This window comes from Tachysurus fulvidraco, chromosome 10, assembly GCF_022655615.1.
Source record: "Tachysurus fulvidraco isolate hzauxx_2018 chromosome 10, HZAU_PFXX_2.0, whole genome shotgun sequence".
NCBI classification, from domain to species: Eukaryota; Metazoa; Chordata; class Actinopteri; order Siluriformes; family Bagridae; genus Tachysurus; species Tachysurus fulvidraco.
The window spans coordinates 7,419,006-7,443,207 of NC_062527.1; the positions used below are offsets into that span (position 1 = coordinate 7,419,006).

Consider the following 24,202-nt stretch of genomic DNA (forward strand, 5'->3'; position numbering starts at 1 on the left):
TTCTTATGTTTCTCCAAACATTATCAGTAATGATTTCTCAGGTTTGTCCAGCTTGAAATTAAAGGGTGAAAATTCAACCAGGAATCTCTTATGTCCTACAGCATCCTTTAATGATGATGACCGATATGTTGCCATAATCCAAGACGATTCAATGAGTCATATTTGGTATAACAAGCTCTATGCCTTGATTCTGTCCTTTATCTGAACTCCTTGGTTTGGTTCTGTCATATTTAATATTTAAATTGAAATTCTGGCATCACATTCTGTTTGCAACTATTACAATAATAACTGATAAAATAAAAGTTACTAATGAATAAAACTGTAAATTATTTCTAATTTACAGTTGTTTTTTTTCCTGGAGCTAATTAATGTAATCCTTTAAGATTTATTTATGGTAGTTTTGAATTTGTGTAATTACTGGTTTTCAACTGGCATGCTGTTTTTTTAAACTGTGTTTTACTGGATATTTTTTAACAGTTTAGCTCAGCATCCCTAAACTTTGTAAAAGTGCTTCAAATAACATTACTAACGCTTAGTTAATTAATTTTGCTCAATAACAATTTTATGATTTAACTCGCTTTATCATACATAATTTATTAGATTTAATCCAGTGGCAGCACGTTTTTTTGTTGTTGTTTTTTTTTTTTACAAAGAAGCTCTTGACTGAATGAAGGACACACACCAATTTCTTGTTGGAAATGTATTTATTTGAGACAGAGACAGAGAAAGAGAAAGAGAGAGAGAGAGAGAGAGAGAGAGAGAGAGAGAGAGAGAGAGAGAGAGAGAGAGAGAGAGAGAGAGAGAGAGAGAGAGAGAGAGAGAGAGAGAGAGAGAGAGAGAGAGAGAGAGAGAAGCTATAATGCATTCTGTCAATAAGGACAAGTGAGAGGCTCAAGGTCAACTATTCAATTAGAGAGAAATGGATGTGGTCACATTCTGTCACCATCCACATCCAATCTGTATGATGTGCTGAGTGATCCAGTGTTCTCTTGCCTTTATTAAATCTAGACGCCCGTGTCTTGACTGCTTTCACAATTTCTTAAAGTATATTAGTCACAACATTGCACTCCAGGTGGATTAGAAGCTTATCCCATGACCTTTCATGTCATTTTCATTAGAGGCTGTAGATGTGGCTAGTAGAGGATTATTTGTCCTTGTGTTTCTTAAACAAGGCATAGAGTACTTTCAGTGTTGCTGGGACATCTTGGGACACAATATCTGAAGTAAGAAAAAATAAAACCAGGCACAGAAGGCAGTGAATCATGCAGGCATGCACTCACATGAGCAAACAGTACACAGAGATGTACTAAAGGTGTAGCAAACACTCTACAGTCCTAAACCTATTAATTAAATAATAATCGATAATTACATAATTATACATATGCACACACACATGTTGCTTCTTTTGATTTATTATTGTATGCGGTGTGTCTTTCTGTGCAGCAGCAAGTGCAGGAAGCAGACTGATCGTCTCGATTTTCATTCTGTTTCTGTTCATGGATTAATGAATGATTGATTATTGAGGTGAATGATTAGGATCTCTGGCAGTAAATGATTCCTACTTAATTATTGACATCCTTGAATGATTTTTTTTTCTCTGATGGCAAATCCAGCATATTATTATCACTGTTGTGTTAAAACATGAAATATGCTGATCCACAAGCCTCTCAGTTGATACTGTATAAACAGCTGTGAGGATGTTTATAACCTGAGCATCACACCCTTGTGTAGGTCCTCTCTTTGGAAACTGTACACTGTATTCTAAAGCTGTAATTGGATGCTCAAAAAGATGCACAAACTTCTGGCTATAGAGTGTAACCCTAATCCCTAATCCCTAAACGTAATCCTAAAATGTTAGAGATATCATCATCGCCCATGTACACAAATACGTCAGTGCAAACATAATATTCAATGTTCTAAACACTGTATACTTAATCATTATCTGTTAGAGATTGCATGAATAGTTGTTTAAATATATTTTCTGAATGCCTTTTCTTTAAAGTCTGCTTTACCTGTAACTTAGGGTTGACTGGATGCCCTACAGAATTTGTTAAAGCAGTTAAACCCCTCTAACAAACCAATTAAACTCGCATCAAACATCTCTTGAACAACGTGTTTGTGCTTCTTCCAAATCAAACATTACTCAAGGACATTTCAAAGAGGCAGTTCATCACTTTTTACATTGTACAATAGATAACATACTGATACAGATTTTTCAGAGTATTATACACTCACTCACTTTAATAGGAACATCAGTCTGGGTAAACTCTTTTGGAAATGCTCACAGCCTCACCTACTCAAATACACCAGCCTCTTTGGTGCCAATAATCATGCCTCGGTCAAAGACACAGAGATCAGACCTTTCTTTATTCTGATGTTTGGTGTGAACTTTAACTGAAGATCTTGACCTTATAGATCTTGACTTAGATAATTGCATAATGTTCAGGTGTTCTTAATAAAGTGGATAGTGATAACTTCTCACTGCTCACCTTCTGGGTCAACATTCTGTACTTGTATTTCTTTGTCATTAAGTAGATCCAGAGCCAGAGTGACATTATGAAGCTAGAAGTAAGAAAGTCTGCATTATTAATAGTTTCAGCAAATATATTTTAATTGAACCAAAAAATATACAGATTCTTTATTTGTGATCATTACACATATTGGAGAGAAAATCATTTCTGTCACTCAAATGATCTAATGATTAGATTAACTAAGTTCATCTCAGGTGTTTTTCTTTTCACATTCATATAAATATATAAATGTAAAATTTACATCCTGAATTCATAGATTTTTGTAAAGAAAAGAAAAACAAAATCTATTCTTGAAAGCACATCACAAATAATTGTTTTGATTCCTTTTTACAAATATTTCAAAGCAACCCAGAGTGAATGTTATATTTCTGTATGTACAAAGTGTCTAAGGTCTTTACCATCTCTGAGTGGCTGGAAGGAGAGAGGTAGAACTCGTAGAGTGGAATGAAGAAACCCTCCAACTCACCAATCAGCAAAAGCAGAATCACACCATCTGCAAACTGATTATTAACAATATTATATTGCACTAATTATAGATAGTTCTGTATGTGCTTACTGTACATTCGCATATTACTGCTCATGTCACTGGATTCATGCCTACTAATACCATTGCATTTGCACAGAATCAAGCAGTCACTTTATTGTCATATTATCTACAGTAATTTGTTACTTTACTATACTCACACTTTATAGCCTGCATTTCACTGAGTTCAATTTATCCTCGTCTCATTTTAAACATACATGTAATATAAAGTATTTTATATACAGTATATCCTATAGAGCTTTACCAGCATTTTAATTATTCAGTGTCTTACTTACTTTGGGAAAATGATCTATCTGTGTTGACTTACCTGTTTCTCGATGTCAGACACCTGCAACCTTAATGGCGTCATGTTCTTATTGATAAAGTGTAAGAGCGCCTGTGGATAATGTGGACAATATTAAGATAATGAGATATTTAGAGAAATGTGGATAATAACATAATCAGCAGATCAGCAGAATGATCAGCAGATCATCCATAGCATAATGAAGCTGTTTGACTGTTTGAATTGTAATTATACCTTTTCAACTGTGGCAATTTTGTGTGTGTCAAGCTTGAGCAGTTCATCTATGGGATCGTCTTTTGATAAGAAAAACAAAATATTTGCATGTATGCACGTTACTCATGATTATGTAACCAGAAATACAGAGAAAAACCCCATAAATATATGTAGGTATATATAAATATATTGACTTACTTTTAGATCCGTCTGTATCCTCACTGGAAAAAAAGTGATAATATATGAGGCAAGTGAATATTAATACATATCATGTATATTTCTTTACTGAAATGATATTTTATAATTATACCTTTGCAAAGTGATGTATTCTATCTGCTTGTCAGATTTGATGCCACTTCTGTTAACCTGCATATTGAACATTAGTAATGAATGTCATGTAAGGAGGTGTGTCTTAAATTTAACAAATTGAAAGGATATTCAGAGCTGGAGAAGGATATTCTGTAAACTGGGAGTTCAGGACAAGCACAGTCTCAGTCTATTAGTTAGTCCTGTCCTTATATAAAAATTTAATTCAAAATTCACCTCAAATATGATGACTTCCACACTGACATTTTGGGGAAGGGCCAGTTCAGGCTGGTACCGCTTCACGATGGCCACTAACAGATGCAGAGTCGCCAGCAGGTCTCGACTGTGGATTACTTAACAGCAGAGAGAGTCTTAATTATACACTAATTATTAGACAGTTAGGTTTAACTCGTTAGATGAATAGTGCAGTGCTAGTTCACCATTCCTTTTTCTGTGATGAAGGGAAAATTGTTATTTAGAATTCCAGGATTGCCCAAGACCTTTTCTTGAGGGCTCCATTAACACTCATGACCATTAACTCTCATTTACTCCACCTAATGACTGGGTTGTATTCTGTCTCACATGTAGTCCACTTTACACAAAAGTGTGAGTTAACGAATAATGGTATCACTACTGGTTTTGAAGTTTATGTGCATAACTTCTTAAGTAGTTAAAAATATATGATGAATAGAATGCCTTACTGACAGTGACATAAATTTAATTAGGCAGATAGAGTTAATAAAGGATGGGAGCAGTAATTACTCACGTTTGGCACACCATTTAGCTTCATCACCAATCCCTAGCTCCTTGTTGAGGGCCTGAAGAATCATCTCCAGTTTGGACATCTGGGCAGTACTGGTTAATGCGATCTCCTCTGCCGCTAAATGCACTCCTCCTAACCTGCCTGATATTATAATATTATGTAAAACATTTTACGCGGACCAACATTTGTTTAATGGCTGTTGCACTGAGAATGAAAGCCAATTTCTTACCCAGTAGGTGATGAATCACAAGTCCATCATAGATGTCTTCCTCCAGATTCTGGATCACAATGTGTTCTGGCTTCAGAGTACTGTTGATCCATTCTACCAGCACCTGTTGTTCAGCTAGACACATCAGATAAAGACATAACAGCTCCACAGTAAAGGGAATGTAGAATAATATAATCAGGACCTCACCTCTTTGAGCTTTACTAGTTTCGGATCGTTTAAAGACGACGGCTGGATTATCTTTCTTCTTTCTCCTGCATAATGAGATAAATTCAATGGGCCATCACATTTTACATTTCAGCACCCTTCACAAGAAAGCTTTTCATCTTTTATTTAGTAATGACACAGAAGATGAAAAGACCAACACGAAACTAGGCAAAATTCACTCGTATTAATTAGCTAGCAGCTTAATAAAGGTAATGTTTTCACAGTAAATCACTCACCTTGGAAAGCTCCCTCATTGCCTTGCTCAGATTCCACACCTTTTTCCATTTTATGTTCTCTGATTAATTATACATAAATAAAATGAATAAGTAAACACCCACCGGTTTGGATGAACAAAATTATGACCAAGCTCAGACTGAATTAGTTGTTTGATCTGTTTTTGTGCTAATTTGTGGCTTTAGTAATATAAGATGTTTTTCATTATGTTGGCTTGATAAAACCATTATCATTATACAGAGACCCAACATTTCTAAACGCTAAACTCACCACAAACCTTCAGTCTGTTCTGTCCTCAGTGTGCTATGAGTTTTGTGATTGCAATAATATTTTCCAGGTATAGACACACAAATAGATCATTTTAACTCCTAAACCTGTCAAGTTTCACCATACTTTTAAAAAATTTTTTATCAGACTTACAGTTTTCCCATAGCAGATGATCAATCATCAATCAAAAAGCTCCTATTTACTGACATTATCTAATCTCTCTCTCTCTCTCTCTCTCTCTCTCTCTCTCTCTCTCTCTCTCTCTCTCTCTCTCTCTCTCTCTCTCGCTCTCTCTCTCACACACAGACACACACAGACACACACACACAGACACACACAGACACAGACACACACACATTCACAAGGCCTGTAGCTCTTTTTGTCTCCCTCTCACCCCGTCAGTGTAAACCTTCATCTACATTCCTTTCAATGCCACACACTGTCTTCATCCTTCTCTTTATCAATCTACCAGCAGCACACTCATCCTTTCTCTCATCATATTTCTTACTAAGAATCTTATTGTGTTACTCTATCATTCCATCTGACATTCTACCAGAAACTGTCTTCTTGTTTGTCAGTTTGTCTGACTTCAGTCTATTTATAAGCTGACAAAAAAGTTGTCAAGCTGACATTGACATTTATCATGACAAACTTTAACTATCTAGGTCTTTATGCTAAGTTTATGATAAGGAAATACAAATAAAATCATTTGGATTCATCAATAGCCAAAGTTTATACTACACAATTTATATGACCTTGACAATCAACTGTCCTTTTAATCTAATGTTGCTAATGTGACTTGCTCATGTCGGTTTCTTCTCTACTACATTAGACATTGGCCATTTTTGTCCACACAGGCTGCTCAAGTACTTGTTCATTCTCTTGTCAGACTGGATTACTACAATGCACTGCTGGCAGGTCTACCTATGAATGCAATTCATCCTCTGCAAATGACCCAAAATGCAGCTGCACGGCTTGTTTTCAACCTGCCAAAGTTCTCGCATATCACCCCACTGCTGCGATCCCTCCACTGGCTTCCGGTAGCTGCACCCATCAGATTCAAAACACTGATGCTTTCCTACAAAGCCAAAAATGGACCAGCTCCCTCTTACCTCAAAGCCCTCATCATTCCTCACACTGCACCCCGCACCCTCCAATCTACCAGCACTGCTCGACTGGTTCCACCATCTCTCACAGTAAGAGTATATTGCAAGACTCTTCTCTGTTCTGGCACCAAGGTGGTGGAATGAACTTCCCCTAAAGGTCCGGAGAGCTGAGTCACCAGCTATTTTCAAACGGCAGTTGAAACCCTACTTATTCAGGAAACACTTCAACTAGCACTTTTTTCCCTATCTTTTGCATTTAATGTATACATAAAACCTTTGACACTTTTTCATTGTAACTTTGAATATTGTTTTAAACTCATGGTAGATTTAAGCACTTATGTACGTTGCTCTGGATAAGAGCATCTGCCAAATGCTGTAAATGTAAATGTAAATATATTAAATGATCTTTGATTGCTTCACAGAAGGAAGGGAACACTTGCAGTCTGCAGCAGTTTTTGCCTTTTCACTTTATTTTCCACTCTTTCACACACACACACACACACACACACACACACACACACACACACACACACACACACACACACACACACACACACACACACACACACACACACACCAGATCAGCACTGACACAACAAACTAACAGAAAAAAACATCTCTGAAACAGATGGAGATAGAAATGTTTATTTGTGTGTGGTGATGGTTGTCAGCCCTATTTGCCTCAAGTTGACACAAGCCTTCACTCCACATCTCAACACACATCTGAATAAACAGGCCTACCTTCAGCAGCACAACAGCGGCACGCGCACCCTGGCCTTACTCTCTGCCCTGATGCGTCCCTTTTGCACGTCTTTGCAAATCAACAGTGTGACAATCAAAATCTCACCCAGCAGATTCACAGGTTTAACCCTTTGTCCCCAGTAAATTTAATGCCAAAAAAGAACAAAAGTGAATGTTGAATAAACGCTAGGCTATTTAAGGAAGTGGCGGTGAAGTAACAGCTTCCTCTTACATGGTTTCTGAACGGAAACTGAACAACACTGCAGTCTTGTTGCTCTAGGCAGATGTGTAATATATTATTGCAGTCATCTGAAGTCAACATTTGAACATTTCAAGTGAAAATTCTGTTCATACATTTAAAATGTTTGATTGAAGAAAGCTATGTGCTGTTTTAGAGTCATTACTAGTTTTAAGCAGTGTTATTATTATTATTATTATTATTATTATTATTATTATTATTATTATCCCAATTGTTCAATTTAATCTCTTTGCTTGGTGAGAAGTGTGTTTCTATATCATCCTTTTCTTTGAAAAATTATACACATCTTTTTTCTCTCGCTTCTCTCTAAGTCAATGTTGAGACTCAGACACTCCGTGAAAAGGAAGAAGCAGTAATTTGGGCAGGGAAGTTACCATGGTTACCTGGCAAATAGGCAAGACCCGATTAGCTCTCAAATAAACAGAGATTAGAAGCACAGTATTCACCTTAACAGAAAAGAAGCCAGCAGTTTACACACAGCTTACACTTTAGATCTAGACAGAAAGAACATCTCTATGATAGAACTGATTATTGATAAAAATTGATGTATCACAACACATAGTGCTTGAATGCTATACATATTTATAAATAACCAGATGACGTGTTTTATTTGTAATTCCATTCATATTAGAAAAGTTAATGATTATATGTTAACATTCATACAATAAACTATATCATATTAAATATGAGTATTTAAATACTCTAACATTACCCTAACCTCAAGTAAATGTGGCTTTCTACAGGGTTTTCTGGTTTCTGGTTTCTGGTTTCTAGACCCCTCTATATTTTGATTACATCTCCCCTGTGTGTGTGTGTGTATGTGTGTGTGTGTGTGTGTGTGTGTGTGTGTGTGTGTGTGTGTGTGTGTGTGTGTGTGTGTGTGTGTGTGTGTGTGCCTGTGAGGATTCTGAGGCATCTAAAGATGGACCAGCTCCAGTTGGACTCTGCTTCATGAAGTATTCGGACATTCTAAAAGGAGATGCCAACTAAATGTGATCTTTGCGAACAACAACCTCCTCATCAATACACAAGTGTCAGACTGTATATTTATAATCACACTCTCCAGTATCACCCAAATGAGGATGAGGTTCCCTTTTGAGTCTGGTTCCTCTCAAGGTTTCTTCCTCTTCAATTTAAGGAGTTTTTCCTTGCCACAGTCCCCTCAGTCACCTCAGGTTTGTTTATTGGGGTAAACACAAACATATTTAAATATGTCTTAAATTAATCTTGATTTTTTTTGTATTATAATAATATTTGAATAAAATTAAACATTTTGAATTATGTTTCTTATGTTCTGTAAAGCTGTTTTAAGACAATGTCCACTTTTAAAAGTGCTATAAAAATAAATATGAATTGAATTGAATTGAATTGAGGGCACGGTGGCTTAGTGGTTAGCACGTTTACCTCACACCTCGGGGGTTGGGGGTTCGATTCGTGTGTTTGGAGTTTACATGTTCTCACCGTGCCTCGGGGGTTTCCTCCGGGTACTCCGATTTCCTCCCCCGGTCCAAAGACATGCATGGTAGGTTGCTTGTCATCTCTGGAAAATTGTCCGTAGTGTGTGATTGCGTGAGTGAATGAGAGTGTGTGTGTGTGCCCTGAGATGGGTTGGCACTCCGTCCAGGGTGTATCCTGCCTTGGTGCACGATGACGCGTGAGACGCACAGGCTTCCCGTGACCCGAGAAGTTCGTATAAGCGGTAGAAAATGAATGAATGAATTGAATTGAATTGACTTGACATCATATCCAGGGAATATTCCAGCCTCATTCCCAATACTATTGGGAAAAACTCAGTACACAGATTCATTTAGATAAATGAATGAATGTTTTATCATATGGACTTACTTATTTGAAATACTTTTTAGAGATATTGTAATACAGTGGTACAAAGCTATTAAGAAATACAATTTATTAAAATAGAAAGTCTTTGGATGAAAGAAACACTGCAATTTAACCCTAGAATAATGTCATGGCACTGCTCCATACAGCTAGATGCAGTAGATTATAGCAGATTATTATATTATAACTTTTAATAATATTTGATAGGATTGTTGTGAATGTATTTGTTCCTTTAAAGCAGACGAGGCGCCCACATTGCTTCTTTTAAGAAGGTAATAAAAGGAAGATTAATAGCTGTGTAATTGAGTGCAATCTCATGGTGTGCTTATTGATTTCCATAGCCACTTCTTCAATTATTTATCTCTTTTTCTGTTTGGTGTTTGTTTTGTATGGTTTGGAGAGCTGTATTGTTTTCAACCCATACAAATCACAATCCAACTTAGGCTTGATATTCTGCACTGTCAGTCATTTCCCCACGTTGACCATAAAAATGTTGAAAAAAACAGCTGTACATCCATCACCTCATTCATTTTCCACAGGATAGGATTGATTTTGAGATTGCTTTTATATACAATCACAAGGTCTTGTGGAGAAAGTGTGTGTCTGGGCTAATAAGCACAAACCTGATTCTGTATTCAAGTCAATACACAATTTTATCTTTCAAAATACTTTTGAGAGGCTTTGGTAGATAATAATTAGCTTATATAACTGATAAATAAATGGCAACCTGAACAAACAATAAAACAAAATTATTACAGGAACACAATATACATATAAATGTTTAATATTTGTAAGAATAAATTTATAATATATATTATATTTTAAATAATCCACAGTGTATACAGATCATTAAATATCCAAAACTCGAGTGTTTATTAAACTAATTTAACACTGTTGGGAGCAGTGAGCTGAGTTCTCATAAATTATGCATGGTAGCGTTTGAGTTACAGTTAATGCATTCTGACATAACAGCAGCATCTGTACCTAAGAGCATAAAAAGACAGGCAACATGTGTAAATAAACGTTGTTAAATACAAACAGTGGACATATGGCATCAGTGAGTCAGAAGGTAAGCGTTGATCCATAGTGAAACTCTCTTTTCTCTATCAGTCAGCACTTTTGTAGTTGGTGAAGAGGTTATACAGGACTCTCAGAGTAGCCTTCAGGTTCAGATTTACAACATCTACAACACACACACACACACACACACACACACACACACACACACACACACACACACACACACACACACACACACACACACACAGGACACACAACAAATGGGAGTGTTAGAGTAAAAGTCTGGCAGTTCTAAAATAGTGGATAAGACAGTGGATTTTTTCCCCTGAGCCCCATAAACCATTTTAAGGACAGACATGGGAATCAGTCACATCTACAGTCTTCATCATAATCCAAACCTGACAAACTGTATGGCTAATGGTGCTTCTTTTTGAACATTGGAAGTGTCTTGAAGTTATTCTAATGTATATTCAGCACCTGAAAAACTGTGTGATAATGCATTGCTTTCCTGTCACCAGTCTTGTCACAGGCCATATGTTCATGTGAGGAAACAATAAACGGTGTTCCTTTATGTGCTTCTGACACGTTATTCTTTGTTTCTCTTTGTTTGTCTTGCAGAAACATCCATGAGCCTTAGCTTTATAAGACAATAACCAGAGAATCTCCAAAATACCAGTAGGGCCAGATGAGATTAACAGTCTGTTAACCCCATAACACTGATCTACACATTGATCTTATTTTTGGTTCATTTTAACCAGTGGTTGTGAATCTAATAATGTTTAGTGATTACATATTAATCCAGGAGACATAAACATTTGCAGGAATGTCTGACTAATGACATTTGAGACTGGTTTATTAGTCAAATTATATAAATATCCTACAGGTTCAGAAGAAACACTAGAGTTCTGTGCATATTGTGGATGGTTTTATAGTAAATGTCGCCATCTAATGAACAAACTACAAACTACAGGTCAAATGATATATACTGTATTTCAGGCGCTCTATAAGCATGGCTATGGCTGTGACTCCTACAGTGGTTTATACTAAACACTTATGTTTTAACCTAGTAAATTATTAATTACTCAGCACCTTCTGGTCGAGCTTTGGGTTTCTTTAGTCCTCCATCCTGCATCAACTCGAAGGCAAATGCTACATTATGCACCTGGATAACACAAATACTGTATATTAAATTACCGCACTCCTCAAAAAAAAAACTTATTATTTATTATTATATATGTTATTATGTTTTATGTTACAGAGCAGTTAGTGCAGCTGAATGAATGAGGAGCTGTATACTCACTTTCTGCTCAAAGCTCTCTGGCGTGAGGTAAAAGTTATACAGCGGTACAAAATAACCTTCCAACAGGCCCATCAACAGCACCAGGTATACACCATCTGCAAACTGTCAACACACACACACACACACACACACATGCACATGCACACACACACACACACACACACACACACACACACACACACACACACACACACACACACACACACACACACACGAGTTGCACAAATTATATATTAATGTTTAGATGTTAATATATAGAGGATATGTATGGATCTTTGTAAATCTTTTCAAAATGTATAAAGCACTGTCAGAAAGAGAAGAGAAGAGAAGAGAAGAGAAGAGAAGAGAAGAGAAGAGAAGAGAAGAGAAGAAACTCACTTGTGACTCCAGCTCAGTGACTTCCAGATTTAGTTTGTTCAGGTGTTTATTTACAAAGGTAATCAGGGACTGAGAAAGATGATTAACAATCAATCAATCAATCAGTCAATCAAACAATTAATACAACAGAAAGAACTATGAATAGTAATTGATGGCTTGTGGTGGACTTGTGGTGTATCTTGAAAAGTTTAAAGCTTTAAAGTGACTATTTTAAAACTATATAAAAGATGAGATCTTAAATACTGTGAGAGAGTGTTTTACCGTTTTGACCACATTGAGCTTGTCAGGTGCATGGTCCAATAAGGTGTCAAACGCATCCCTCTCTGTAACCACAAAAAAGCATATGTTTATTATAAATGTAAAATATATTACATAAACTTATGCAACTGATTTACATGGACAATATGGCCAAATGTTTGTGGACACCTGACCATCACACCCATATGTGGTTCTGCCCTTCACAGGAGATGTTTGTGTACTGTAGCATTAAAATTTCCCTTTACTGGAACTAAAAAGTCCAAACACTGTTCCAGCTTCATGAGGACATGAAGTGGAAGAACGTGAGAGAGCTCTGATTTCAACCCTACTGAACTGGATATGAACTAGAACACTGCACACAAGTCCTCCTCACCCATCAGTGTCTGATCTCACTAATGCTCTGGGAACTGAATGAGAAATCCCCACAGACATGATCGGAGTCAAAAGCCTTCCCAGAAGAGTAGGGGAGGAGGTGAAATCTGGAATAAGATATTCAACAAGCAGACATAATGGTGTGATGGTCCACAAACTTTTGGTAATGCAGTGTACTTGTCAGATATGGAGCTCTTGTCAGATAAATGTCTCGTTTTTACCCACACATTGCCTACTCACCGAATCTTCCCATCATCATCCTGCAAAAGAAAAGGAGTAATACAATGGTTACATGTTGTTTAAAAACCTTCATCTGACCACTAGATGTCACTAAGGGACTAAAACACTTTACTTACTCTGTAGTAGTTGTGAGTTCTTTTGTTATACGTGATGTGTGTAAGATGCCCTCCTTTTTCTATAGAAGATAAAGAGATTGAGATATTTACTATTTATGTCATATGATGTTAATGTAATGAGCACGTCTCTCTTATAGACATGTTACACACCTTGACTACCACCACTTTTACAGAGACATGCTCAGGAAGTCTGATTGGGGCCATGAAGTGCATAGCCAGAGTCACCAGCAAATAAACGATGGCCACCAGGTTCTTCGAGTGGATTGCTGAAAGAAATTGTAAACATTTAGCCCTATAGGCAGTGTTGTACTGTATAAAGTACTAGAAAGCAATACTTGAGTAAAAGTACAAGTATCATACTAGAAAAAGACTTTAGTGGAAGTGAAAGTTACCTTTTAGAATATTACTCAAGTAAAAGTCTTAAAGTATCTGATATACTGTCCTTAAGTATGAAAAGTAATTTTCTGATATTTAATGTACTTAAGTATTTGAAGTAAAAGTAAAAATTTAAATTTCAGTGATTTTCGGTAAGCATAAGAGCAGGGGTGGTTCTGGGATTTCATCTTTAGGGGTTTTAGCCCTCAGTGAGAATTTAAAACAAGAAGAGTTTTATATTATATATTATATGACTACATAGTAAGCCAAAAGTTATGGTATTATTAAATGGCAAAAGTGGTGCATGATGTAATGATGCCAGTCTTGAATCAAATCAGGTCATGTATGTGTGCATTCTCTACAAACAGTGTGTCCAATGAATGCGGTCATTAATAAAAAAATATTCACAAGACAAAGACTAAATCAATAAATGTTATTTTTATTTAATATTGAATGGATTTAAATAGCGAAGTAAAGTAGAGATACGTGACATTTCTACTTAAGTACAGCAACGAAGTATTTGTACTCCGTTACATTACAACACTGCCTATAGGTATAAATAAACAGACACTCCTCACAGTGTTGTACTCACAGTCAACTCCCCAATCTATCGTCCAGCCTTGCGGTCGGAGCAAATCATTCACTGATTCCAGTACAGTTTGTAGCTTCTGTTTCTGACCGATCTCTGATTGGGTCACTTCTGCTACATTCAGCTTACATCCTGACAGCTTCTCTGTTGGAGATACACACACACACACACACACACACACACACACACACACACACACACACACACACACACACACACACACACACACACACACACACACACACACGCACACACTGTGTAAATCAGCATATATAATGATTAAAAAATTTGCTCTTTCTTACTTTTTTCAATATGTTTTCTTACCAAACAGCTTTTGCAGCACCTGTCCATCATAGAGATCCTCTTCTAGATCTTTAACAATGATCCTTTCTTCCTCCAGCTCATTATTGATCCAGTCGATCAGAACCTGGGTTTATTGTAAAAGTAACCAGCATTATTAAGGCAACACTGATCAGCTTCATCATAACTGTGCTTCTTCTTTTCTCTCTACTCAGTTTACCAGAATGAGTTATTCATGAAATGAGTCCTGAAATGGCAACCACAGCACGGTCAACTTTTAAAGTCTACTGCTGTCAATGTTTTCAATTCAATTCAAGGCAAATTTATTTGTATACTGCTTTTAACAGTGAACATTTTCTCAAAGCAGCTTTACAGAACATAAGAAACATAGTACAACAAGTTATTTATACAAAGATTAATAAAAAACAAAATGTCAAGATTAATATTAGACATATATTTAAATTTAAAGTATTTGTATTTATCCCCAATGAGCAATCCTGAAGTGACTGATGTGACTGTGGAGAGGAAAAACTCCATTAGTTTGAAGACGAAGAAACCTTGAGAGGAACCAGACTCAAAAGGGAACCTCATCCTCATTTGGTTGACACTGGAGAGTGTGATTATAAATATAGAGTCTGACACTTGTTTATTGATGAGGAGATCAGTACATTAGGAGTCAAAAGTTTGTTGGCAAAAGTAACAAGCAAAGAGAACAAGAAACACACCTTCTGTAGCTCTTTAAATTTGGGATTTTCTCTAGACGTGGGATCTAACATAATCCTCTCTGCATTCTCCTCTGTGAAGAGAATAATACATAATAATGAAAGTGTTCAATTAGCTTAAAACAAAAAAGAAGACCTTTTAGATTATAAATAAAAGCTGCAGTTTTTGTCAAATTAACCAACCAAACAAATAAATCCACATGAGAACAATTGGAGATTTACTCTACAAGCTTAATACCGGCAGACATTTTATATCCACCAAGACCCTTACAAGATATACTGTACATGTATACGATAGACATATAATATATAATATACATGTGTATGTGTGTTTAAATATATTTCCACCCTGACCAAGAATTTTGTGAGTCAGTTTTCCTGCTCACTTCTTTGTAAAGACAGAGATGAAATCTTTCCTCTTTCTGTGACTCAGATGTCATTTAGAGTAACACTGGGTGGTGTTAGCAAAGAGAAGTTATATTCACACTGGAAATGACATTTGATCTCATTTAAGACTAAACTTTGTTCGTTTAGACATTAAGCTTAAACAAATAAGAAAGCTTACTTCTTTATGGTTCTAGACAGAAATATGCAAAAATTGCATTAGAGTCATGGATGGAAATGTACATGTATCTCTTTCTGGATTCCTGACTTTATTTAAATAAATATTAATGCAAATGTTTTATTGTTTTACTTGATTTTCATTATCACTACAATAGGAAATAGGGAAGAGGCAGCATATATTAAATATTTGAAATAATTTCAACACCTCACCTGCCTCACACCTCATTATTGGTTTCTGACAAGAGATTTTACTCAAAACTTTTTCTGACATCAAAACTCTCTCTTTTACATGTTTAAAGCTTCCTGCAAAGCTACAGATGAAAGTGTGCTAATATGATATATTTGTATGATATTTCAGAGTTGCTGAAACCTAAAAGTGCTTTAAGCTTTAGAAAAATAAGCCTTGGCTATTTATCAGAGAATACACACGATGCAAATACTGTGTGTTCAAACCACTCCTGATAGCAAGAGAGTTAATCGAGCTGAATTAATGATGAAGGAGGAGTATGTTACCTAGCAGCATGTCCTCTGGGAGCAGGTCAGTACTGGTAGGAAGGAGTGGAGCATTGATGGCAAACTTTCCTTCTTCCTGAAGGTCACTCACTAAAGACACACAAACATCAAAAACAATATGCAATGTAAGAAAAGGGAATTTCTCTAGTGTCTATTTTATTTGTAAATCTTTTGTCACAAAGGCCTTTTTTTTATTTGTGTGATTCCGATTAACCAACATAGACAGTTATCCTACACCCAAATTGTCCCTATTTCCTCTTTTCTTTCTTCCCCTTTCTTAACTGATCACTAATGTCTATACATAGAGATGGAAATGTAATCTACTTCCTTTTTGGTTATACAGTGTGCCGGATTCTTTTCATATGCCGCTGTCACCATATCTTGTGGGTAGCTGGAGATTCATATCAGAGACACGAAAACACAGCCACACCCTCTCGGAGATACTGATATTAATGCCATCATAGAGCTAAGAAGCTAAATTAAGTCTCATCTCTGAACTTTATTTTAGAGTTGCAAACTACAAAACCTACTTCATAAAGTGATTATTTCTTTATTTCGTGTACACTTAGCTATACTTAGCGGCTTGCAAGGGGAGCTTGTACTGTATGTTGGAACAAATAGTCATTTCCTTTGCGATTACAACCTAAGCATTTATCATAATTATGCTATTTGCTCTCAAAGTGCCTGCACAGTCTAAATCATCTCGGAACCCTCTGGACACAAACTAATCTGATCTAACAGAAAAGCCGGGGTGGTTGGGTATAAAACATCACAGAAGCCCTGAATTCACAGGAGAGAGTGCAAAGCTAATCCATGCAAGTAGTAGAGCTTATGGACTGTAAAATCAACGAATATCAGGCTTTCAGTCTGAAGTCTATTGAGCTGCACTACACATAGTCAAAGAGACCGATTCTAAATAATAATAATTACACAACAGAGTTCGCTATGAAGGACATCTGTGCTATCCAACAAGTAAACACATCATTTTCATTCATTTATTCCCTTCAACACAACACTACCTTGCTTTTTTCTCTTAGTCCCACATAGTAGCCCAGCCATATCGTAAAATACAGTCCGGGATCCAGCAGGTACCCTCAAGAATATGATGGCAGAAAGGGCGTGTAGGTGTGTGTGTGTGTGTGTGTGTGTGTGTGTGTGTGTGTGTGTGTGTGTGTGTGTGTGTGTGTGTGTGTGTGTGTGTGTGTGGGCTGCTGTTTGTAAGGCTATGGCATTGAATCTAGCTTTTGCAAGCGTTATTTCTGTCATGCACAACCCCCTTCACTTTGCTGCTCCTGTTTCACTAGGCGACAGGAGAGGAGGGGAGACAAGAACAGCTAGAAAATCATAACATGGCTGAATCGTAAAGGACAGGAAAGCACAGGTAGTCTGGCAGCTCTGTATAATGACCTTTTTTTAATATTCTAATGTGTGCATGAACATAGGTTGCATGATAATCAAACAACTGGACATTTCTTTTATGTATAGAGTCAATAGCTGTGCCAAATAACCCTTATACCCTGTTTATCAGCCTGTGTGCAGATATTGAAATTAAAAATAAATAAATAAAAATATCAAATATATATTTTTAGATCATTCTCATTAGCTCTGATGTACAGTGTGTTGTCCTGGATTGGCCATTTAATTAAACGTTTTAAATTAATCGGCAAGCCTTTGCCTACTGTTGAGCTACATATTATATATATATATCTTAAAAGCAATGCAGGCTTCATCTCCTGAAACCTTTTCCATGTTCAAGTCCATTAGCAAAGTGCAGCTGAGCAGGCTGCATCTTACTGCCTTGTCACAGAGAACCACTTACAGCCAGTACAAATCAATACAACTGCATCTTGTATACCGATAATTTACACAGGTCCGAGTTCAGATCAGATTTTTGTCATTTTCTGTCCTAACCTACAGGTTTGATTTGAAAAAGACCTTCAGTGCAAAAAAAAAAAAATCTTAACAAGTGCAATATCTTGAATATAGACAAATTCAAGCATTTATTTCTATAAAGGAATTTTAATTATGAAATTAGCAAATCTGTCTGGAATTAGGTCTAATGATCTTATATAAGTTAGATAATAATCTCATAATACACATTAAAGAACCTTTCCTTTATTCAATGTATATATTCATGTTCAAGCAGATTAAAATATAAAATAAAAGTTACATAGATGCAAAGTCAAACCATATCTACAGCTTTTCTCTAGGAAAGCATCTTCTGCACGATATATTAAAGGCTATTTGAGCTTGGACACACATGGAGTCACTATAAATGTAGCTCTGGATATTTCTGGAGTGTGGCTGGATAGATTTGACACATAACTGTGAAATGAGCGACAGGGAGTAGACTGTGCTAAATTATACAGCTGTTTCTACTGCATTTATTTTATTATAAGCATGATTACTGCAGTTGTGCTCTGTCAAATAATTAAGCAGGTCTAAATTTACAATTAGAAAATTGCTATATGGGTCAAAATTCAAAGCAAAGGATCAAATATTTACAACTTACTTTTTAGTAACTGTCTTCTGTGTCACTACAGTCAGTACAAAGTGGAGAATGTGACTGCTGGTAAGGGGAAAACAATGACTTGCACTTAACGCTTGTCACGGTCAGCTCTGCTTATCTGAGAAAAAAACTAACTTGTTCATTATGAAATACATGGTCTTCTACGAAATTTCTATTCAAATGAGTGACACATGGGTTGTGTTTCTGGTGCTAAAGTTTGCAGAACTGGTTCCTTTAAGGAAATTTCAATTCAAACATCTTTATTCCATAAAATCATTATATATATTTTTCTTATTAGACAAGCAAGCAAATCTAGTCAGACCAAAAAAATTCTGATTCAAATTTAAAAAATATATGTTTATTTATTTTTAAATAGAGATTTTTAGTATAACTGTTTTAAGGAACCTTTATTGTGGTGACTTACATTGAGCATCCACAGTGAGGGAATGTGACGTGGTTAACTTACAGCACAAGTTTAATAGCTTGCAAGAGTGGCGACCATTCAGATAGGAAATATTGAATTTATTTCTGTTTCTCACCTGACAATTTGCATTGACCCTGCATTGCATTTTCACACATTTTGGAATTAATAACATCGGCCCAGTTGATATGATTGAGTAAGTAATGGCTATAGACCGAATGTTTTGTCTCAACAAAGAATTACTTTAGTTGCATTAGTATCACGGAATATAAGAAAACCATAAACTTAACCATAATACTGTCAGTTTAACTAGAATAAAATATCAAACCTCTTTGTGTAAAAAAATTGTTTAAATTTAAATTGTTCTAGCAACATTGATCACACCACACACACACACACACACACACACACACACACACACACACACACACACACACACACACACACACACACACACACACACACACTCACACACACACTGCAGTGTTTAGGAAAGTGGCAATAATGAACTCCCAGGGATAAACAAACACACACATCAAACAAACACACGTCAATCTGAGAGAGAAAGTTGGAAGAGATGACAAAAAAAGAAATTTACAATAATATAAAGGAATAATGTAAAGGATGTGTTGGAAATAAAGTTTGTTTTTTTTCTTCCGGCTTCTCTCAGCACAGCAGATCACTGATCCCCATATTTAATTTGGCATAGGTTTTGATAAAATCCCTTCCTGTTACAACCCTCCAATTTTTATTTCATCTTGGGACCTGCTATGAGAGCACACTGGTTTGTGCAGCCCCTAGAGACTGGGTAGGTTTCCTGCCCAGAAATCAAACCTGAGCCACAAGGCATCTTAACAGCTGGAGCACCAGGGAAATCATATAAAGTTACCTGTTGCTAAAAAGTGTTGATTTCTCTTACATTTGGAGACATTGTTGGAGTGAAGAACTCGAGTGTCCTGCACAGAGCCCTGACTCTGACTCAAACCCACTGAACACCTTTAGAATGAATACAAACCCCCGCAGCCATGCTGCCTTCCCAGAAAAGTGGAGCTCATTATAACAGCAAAACAGGAGACTAAATAAGGACTGGGATGTTCAACAGAGCCTTATCAGCAGGTACCCACAAACTTTTGACACACAGATAAGAAGGCAATGCACAGTGCAAAATAACAAATCCAACAGGAAGAGAACTCCAAAGCTGTCATACTAAACATCTCATCAGTCTAATCTTTGTTTTGGTTTAATCGCTTATGTTTGTTTGAAGCAAATTGTTTCCGTCATTGACCACATGCTCATGATCCACCCAGAAGTACCACCCTAGAAAAATATATCTAGAACATCAGTTTTCCAGCCAGGGGACGGACAGTGTATTGAGGGTCTCGTGGTCATTAACAGTTCCTTCTCAGGACCTCAGTTTTATTGTCCACAACATGGATATAAGGTTATAAGGTAGTGCTGCTGTATGTTTCTGGTTTCAGTGGTGGAAAGCTGCCATATACAACACAGTTTAATTAACAGCTGAACTTCACAATACCATAATGTACATCAGTGTTTAAATAGTTAAGCACACACAACACCAGTCTCAAAGACAATCCTGGCTATTACTATATGGATAGCATATTTTTGCAAATGACAAATAAGGTCCTCTACTTGCACTGGAAAATATCATTACAGTATGATAACCTTTATGTAGCATTTTTATATTAGATGATGACTTGATTTATCTGGGCTGTATGCATCACAAAAATAGTTATATATAAGATCATCATATTTATCATTGTCCCTGATTTTCTTTTTTAATTGGATTTTTATTATTTTTCCCTTTTTTGTTGCCATTTTACCTAACGCTAATAAAGCTAAGCATAAATATGTCAACGTTTTCCAAATGACACCAGAGTAATAGCATCAAAGCTAATTAAATTACCTAACAATACACTCCATAAAGCCATTTTCCTTTGAAACAACAGAAAGAGCACACGGTAACACACTATATGGCCAAAAGGCTTGTGGACACAGGAACAGAGTACAAAACTGTTCCAAAATGACAATGCCCCTGTGCATAAAGGGATCTCCATGGACCATGGAGTAAAAGAATTCAAGTGGCCTTTACATCAAACCCACTAAACACACTTGTGATGAACTGGAATACAGACTGCAACCTGTCCTCTGTACCAGACATCAAAGCCTGACCTCACCAATGCTCTCGTAGCTGTGGTGTTTTGTGTTCATTCAGTTACGTGTACAAGAGATTTATAGGACAGTCACTCTCCAAAGTCCAGTGGAAAGCCTGTCCAGAGAAGTGGAAATTTTAGAACAGAAAAGTGGGAATAAATGGAATGTTCAACAAGCACATATGGGTGTGATGGTCAGAGACACACAAAGTTTTGCATTAGCTTCTCAGATGGGTACTAGCACACTTGTGTGAGGCTGTGAGGGTTCTCTCTGTATGAATGAGCTCAAAACATTCACAGATGGGGAGATGGGAGGAAGATGTCCCATACTTTAATTTCAATTCATAAGCGTCTAAAATAACATTAGCAATTAAATACCAAGGGTTTGTATGATTATTTAAGGTTTTAAAGATCAGATTCTGTACATGCCTTGTCAACAACAACAAACAGACCAGCTGTCATTTCGCTGTTTCAGTCCAACAGTCAGATCACACAGTGACATTTCTGTCACAGGGCAAACTTCCTAAGCAACTTAATTGTTGATAGACAAAACAATGGCTACAATATTACTCATTTTAAAAATTCAGCAGGCATAGAGGAAGTGTCGAGACACATACATTTGCACACAAAGGATGTCAAATAATCATAAAAGTATTGGTTAATTAATAATTTTTCCTTTTTAAAAAAAACTTAATGGCATTAAATCTGCCAAGAAAATTAAGTGTTTAACAGTCATGTGAAAGAGCTGGCACACATGCTCTCACACACATACACATACACACACACACACACACACACACACACACACACACACACACACACACACACACACTTCGCAGCTGTTCACACATAACAGTGGGGTGACCGGTGAAGTATAAGACTAAATGTAGTAAAACAAATATGTATGTAAATAAAAGTATAGAGACAAACAGAAGAAGTTGTTCATTTTAAACACTAATGCCATTGGAGATAAAACAAAGGCAGAAAAATACATACTGTTATCTTAACATCCCTGCATTCATGGCATACTTGTCTATTTATGTTCATTTCATCAGCACCAGTGTCAGCCTTCAGCTTAACATTTCCACATGACTTCACTGGATTATTCTATACAGCGACTCTTCACTCTTATTACCATTCATATGTACCCTTTGAATGAACATGATTAAAAAGCTTTAGGGGTAACTGATGCCAGACAAGACATGTCTCAGGCACTGCTGAAAATGAAGTGTATTTAAAAACAGCACCATGGACAGAAGCTCTAATGTACAACACATGTTCATAACTCATATAAGGAAGTCTATATCAACAATTGTTTATTTGTTTATTTGTTTATTTTACCTTCTTTTGCTTTCTTCTTGCGAGACAGAGTGCCTCCGAGCTTCCCGAGAAAAGACTCGTCCTTCTTCATCTTTCCCGTGTGCGCCGCTGATCTGGATGAAACACCGGACATCTCTCAAACTTCTGGGATTTCCTTTGCATCCAGGGCTGTGTTTCAAATACAGAAACGACACCTTTAGTACACTTCAGAACGCACCTGGTGGTAGCAAAAATGCCACGTTAAAGCACTACAGCGGCACAGACAATGGCCAAGCGGAAAGAGGCCTGCATTTGGACGAACAAGTGAAGGGTGACTCGTTATACAGTCACTGGGCTGAGCTATGGAACGCCAAAAGGTCCCTAAACTCGGAGAATATTTCAAAAAAGTTTATATTGTTAAGAGGGCTTTTACAGTCAACACCATTCAAAACTAGTGATGTGCAGTTCCCTAACAACGAACCTTTATGCTAAGAAGGTAAATTAGGAAGTGTTGTATAAAGTACTAGAAAGCAATACTTGAGTAAAAGTACAAGTACCATACTAGAAAAAGACTTTGTAGAAGTGAAGGTTTAGAATATTACTCAAGTAAAAGTCTTAAAGTATCTGATATTTACTGTACTTAAGTATGAAAAGTAATTTTCTGATATTTAATGTACTTAAGTATTTGAAGTAAAAGTAAAAAGTAAAATTTCAGTGATTTTTCTGTAGGCATAAGATCAGGGGCGGTTCTAGGATTTCATCTTTAGGGGTTTTAGCCCTCAGTGAGAATTTAAAACAAGAAGAGTTTTATATTATATATTATATGACTACATAGTAAGTAAGTAAGTTATGGTATTATTAAATGGCGAAAGTGGACACCAAAATGTTATGCATGATGTAATGATGCCAGTCTTGAATCAAATCAGGTCATGTGTGTGTGCATTCTCTACAAACAGTGTGTCCAATGAATGCAGTCATTAATAAAAAAAAAAATATTCACAAGACAAAAACCAAATCAATAAATGTTATTTTTATTTAGTATTGAATTGATTGTTTGCATTAATATTTTGTTTGTGCTACAACTCTGGTAATAAGAATAGTGGGATTTAACTGCTTTTGGTTGCCGTATTTGCGGCTTTCCGCCGATTAACGTGCTTCTCCGTATAGCGTGCGGAGCTGCGTAATGCAATCTAGGAGCAGTGATTCGCCAAACCTCCCTTATTGCAGTCACACACATTTCTGCTGATTTTATTTTGTAGTAACGAGTAACGAAGAAATATAACGGAGTAAAAGTATACATTTTATCTAGGAAATGTAGTGGAGTAAATGTAGTGAAAGTTGACATAAATTTAAATAGCGAAGTAAAGTAGAGATACGTGAAATTTCTACTTAAGTACAGTAACGAAGTATTTGTACTCCGTTACATTACAACACTGAAATTAGGTACTGTATGTAGGTAAATGAGATACACGTGTTAATAGAATCACTGATCTATGTATGTATCTATGTCTATTTGATCTATGCATCTGTCATATG

At 36.4% G+C, this 24,202-nt stretch overlaps 2 protein-coding genes across 5 annotated transcripts; both read right to left on the minus strand.

The window, feature by feature from the left end:
* Window positions 1–754: 754 nt before the first annotated feature.
* parvg (parvin, gamma) lies at window positions 755–7,665 on the minus strand. Of its 2 annotated transcripts, none has more exons than XM_027173607.2 (13): window positions 7,422–7,665; window positions 5,310–5,368; window positions 5,056–5,120; window positions 4,870–4,972; window positions 4,644–4,781; window positions 4,115–4,230; window positions 3,882–3,937; window positions 3,770–3,792; window positions 3,593–3,651; window positions 3,383–3,451; window positions 2,930–3,031; window positions 2,490–2,562; window positions 755–1,218 (listed from the first exon to the last, which is right to left on the minus strand). In XM_027173607.2, exons 2-13 carry the CDS (start codon window positions 5,356–5,358, stop codon window positions 1,145–1,147), a joined length of 927 nt encoding a protein of 308 aa, XP_027029408.1. In that variant the 5' UTR covers window positions 5,359–5,368; window positions 7,422–7,665; the 3' UTR covers window positions 755–1,144. The 2 variants fall into 2 exon arrangements, with proteins under 2 accessions (XP_027029408.1, XP_027029407.1); XM_027173606.2 differs by lacking the exon at window positions 7,422–7,665 and adding an exon at window positions 6,687–7,176.
* A 1,909-nt stretch (window positions 7,666–9,574) lies between these two features.
* On the minus strand, window positions 9,575–22,996 carry parvb (parvin, beta). Of its 3 annotated transcripts, none has more exons than XM_027173018.2 (13): window positions 22,709–22,996; window positions 16,267–16,356; window positions 15,193–15,263; window positions 14,492–14,594; window positions 14,171–14,311; window positions 13,354–13,469; window positions 13,204–13,262; window positions 13,088–13,107; window positions 12,479–12,540; window positions 12,218–12,286; window positions 11,840–11,941; window positions 11,629–11,701; window positions 9,575–10,702 (listed from the first exon to the last, which is right to left on the minus strand). In XM_027173018.2, exons 1-13 carry the CDS (start codon window positions 22,818–22,820, stop codon window positions 10,626–10,628), a joined length of 1,095 nt encoding a protein of 364 aa, XP_027028819.1. In that variant the 5' UTR covers window positions 22,821–22,996; the 3' UTR covers window positions 9,575–10,625. The 3 variants fall into 3 exon arrangements, with proteins under 3 accessions (XP_027028819.1, XP_047676125.1, XP_047676124.1); XM_047820169.1 differs by lacking the exon at window positions 22,709–22,996 and adding an exon at window positions 18,780–18,831; XM_047820168.1 differs by lacking the exon at window positions 22,709–22,996 and adding an exon at window positions 17,286–17,547.
* Between the last annotated feature and the right edge of the window lie 1,206 nt (window positions 22,997–24,202).

Excerpts from the sequence above, each read along its gene's own strand:
- parvg (XM_027173606.2), bottom strand. Across the intron at positions 2,563-2,929 it reads CTTCCAGCCACTCAGAGATG|CTTCATAATGTCACTCTGGC; the intron begins GTAAAGACCTTA and ends TCTTACTTCTAG. Across the intron at positions 1,219-2,489 it reads ACAGAATGTTGACCCAGAAG|ATATTGTGTCCCAAGATGTC; the intron begins GTGAGCAGTGAG and ends TTCTTACTTCAG.
- parvb (XM_047820168.1), bottom strand. The coding sequence starts at position 17,532 with ATGACAGAAATAACGCTTGCAAAAGCTAGATTCAATGCCATAGCCTTA. Across the intron at positions 16,357-17,285 it reads GACTAAGAGAAAAAAGCAAG|TGAGTGACCTTCAGGAAGAA; the intron begins GTAGTGTTGTGT and ends GTGTGTCTTTAG. Across the intron at positions 13,470-14,170 it reads GATAGATTGGGGAGTTGACT|CAATCCACTCGAAGAACCTG; the intron begins GTGAGTACAACA and ends AATTTCTTTCAG.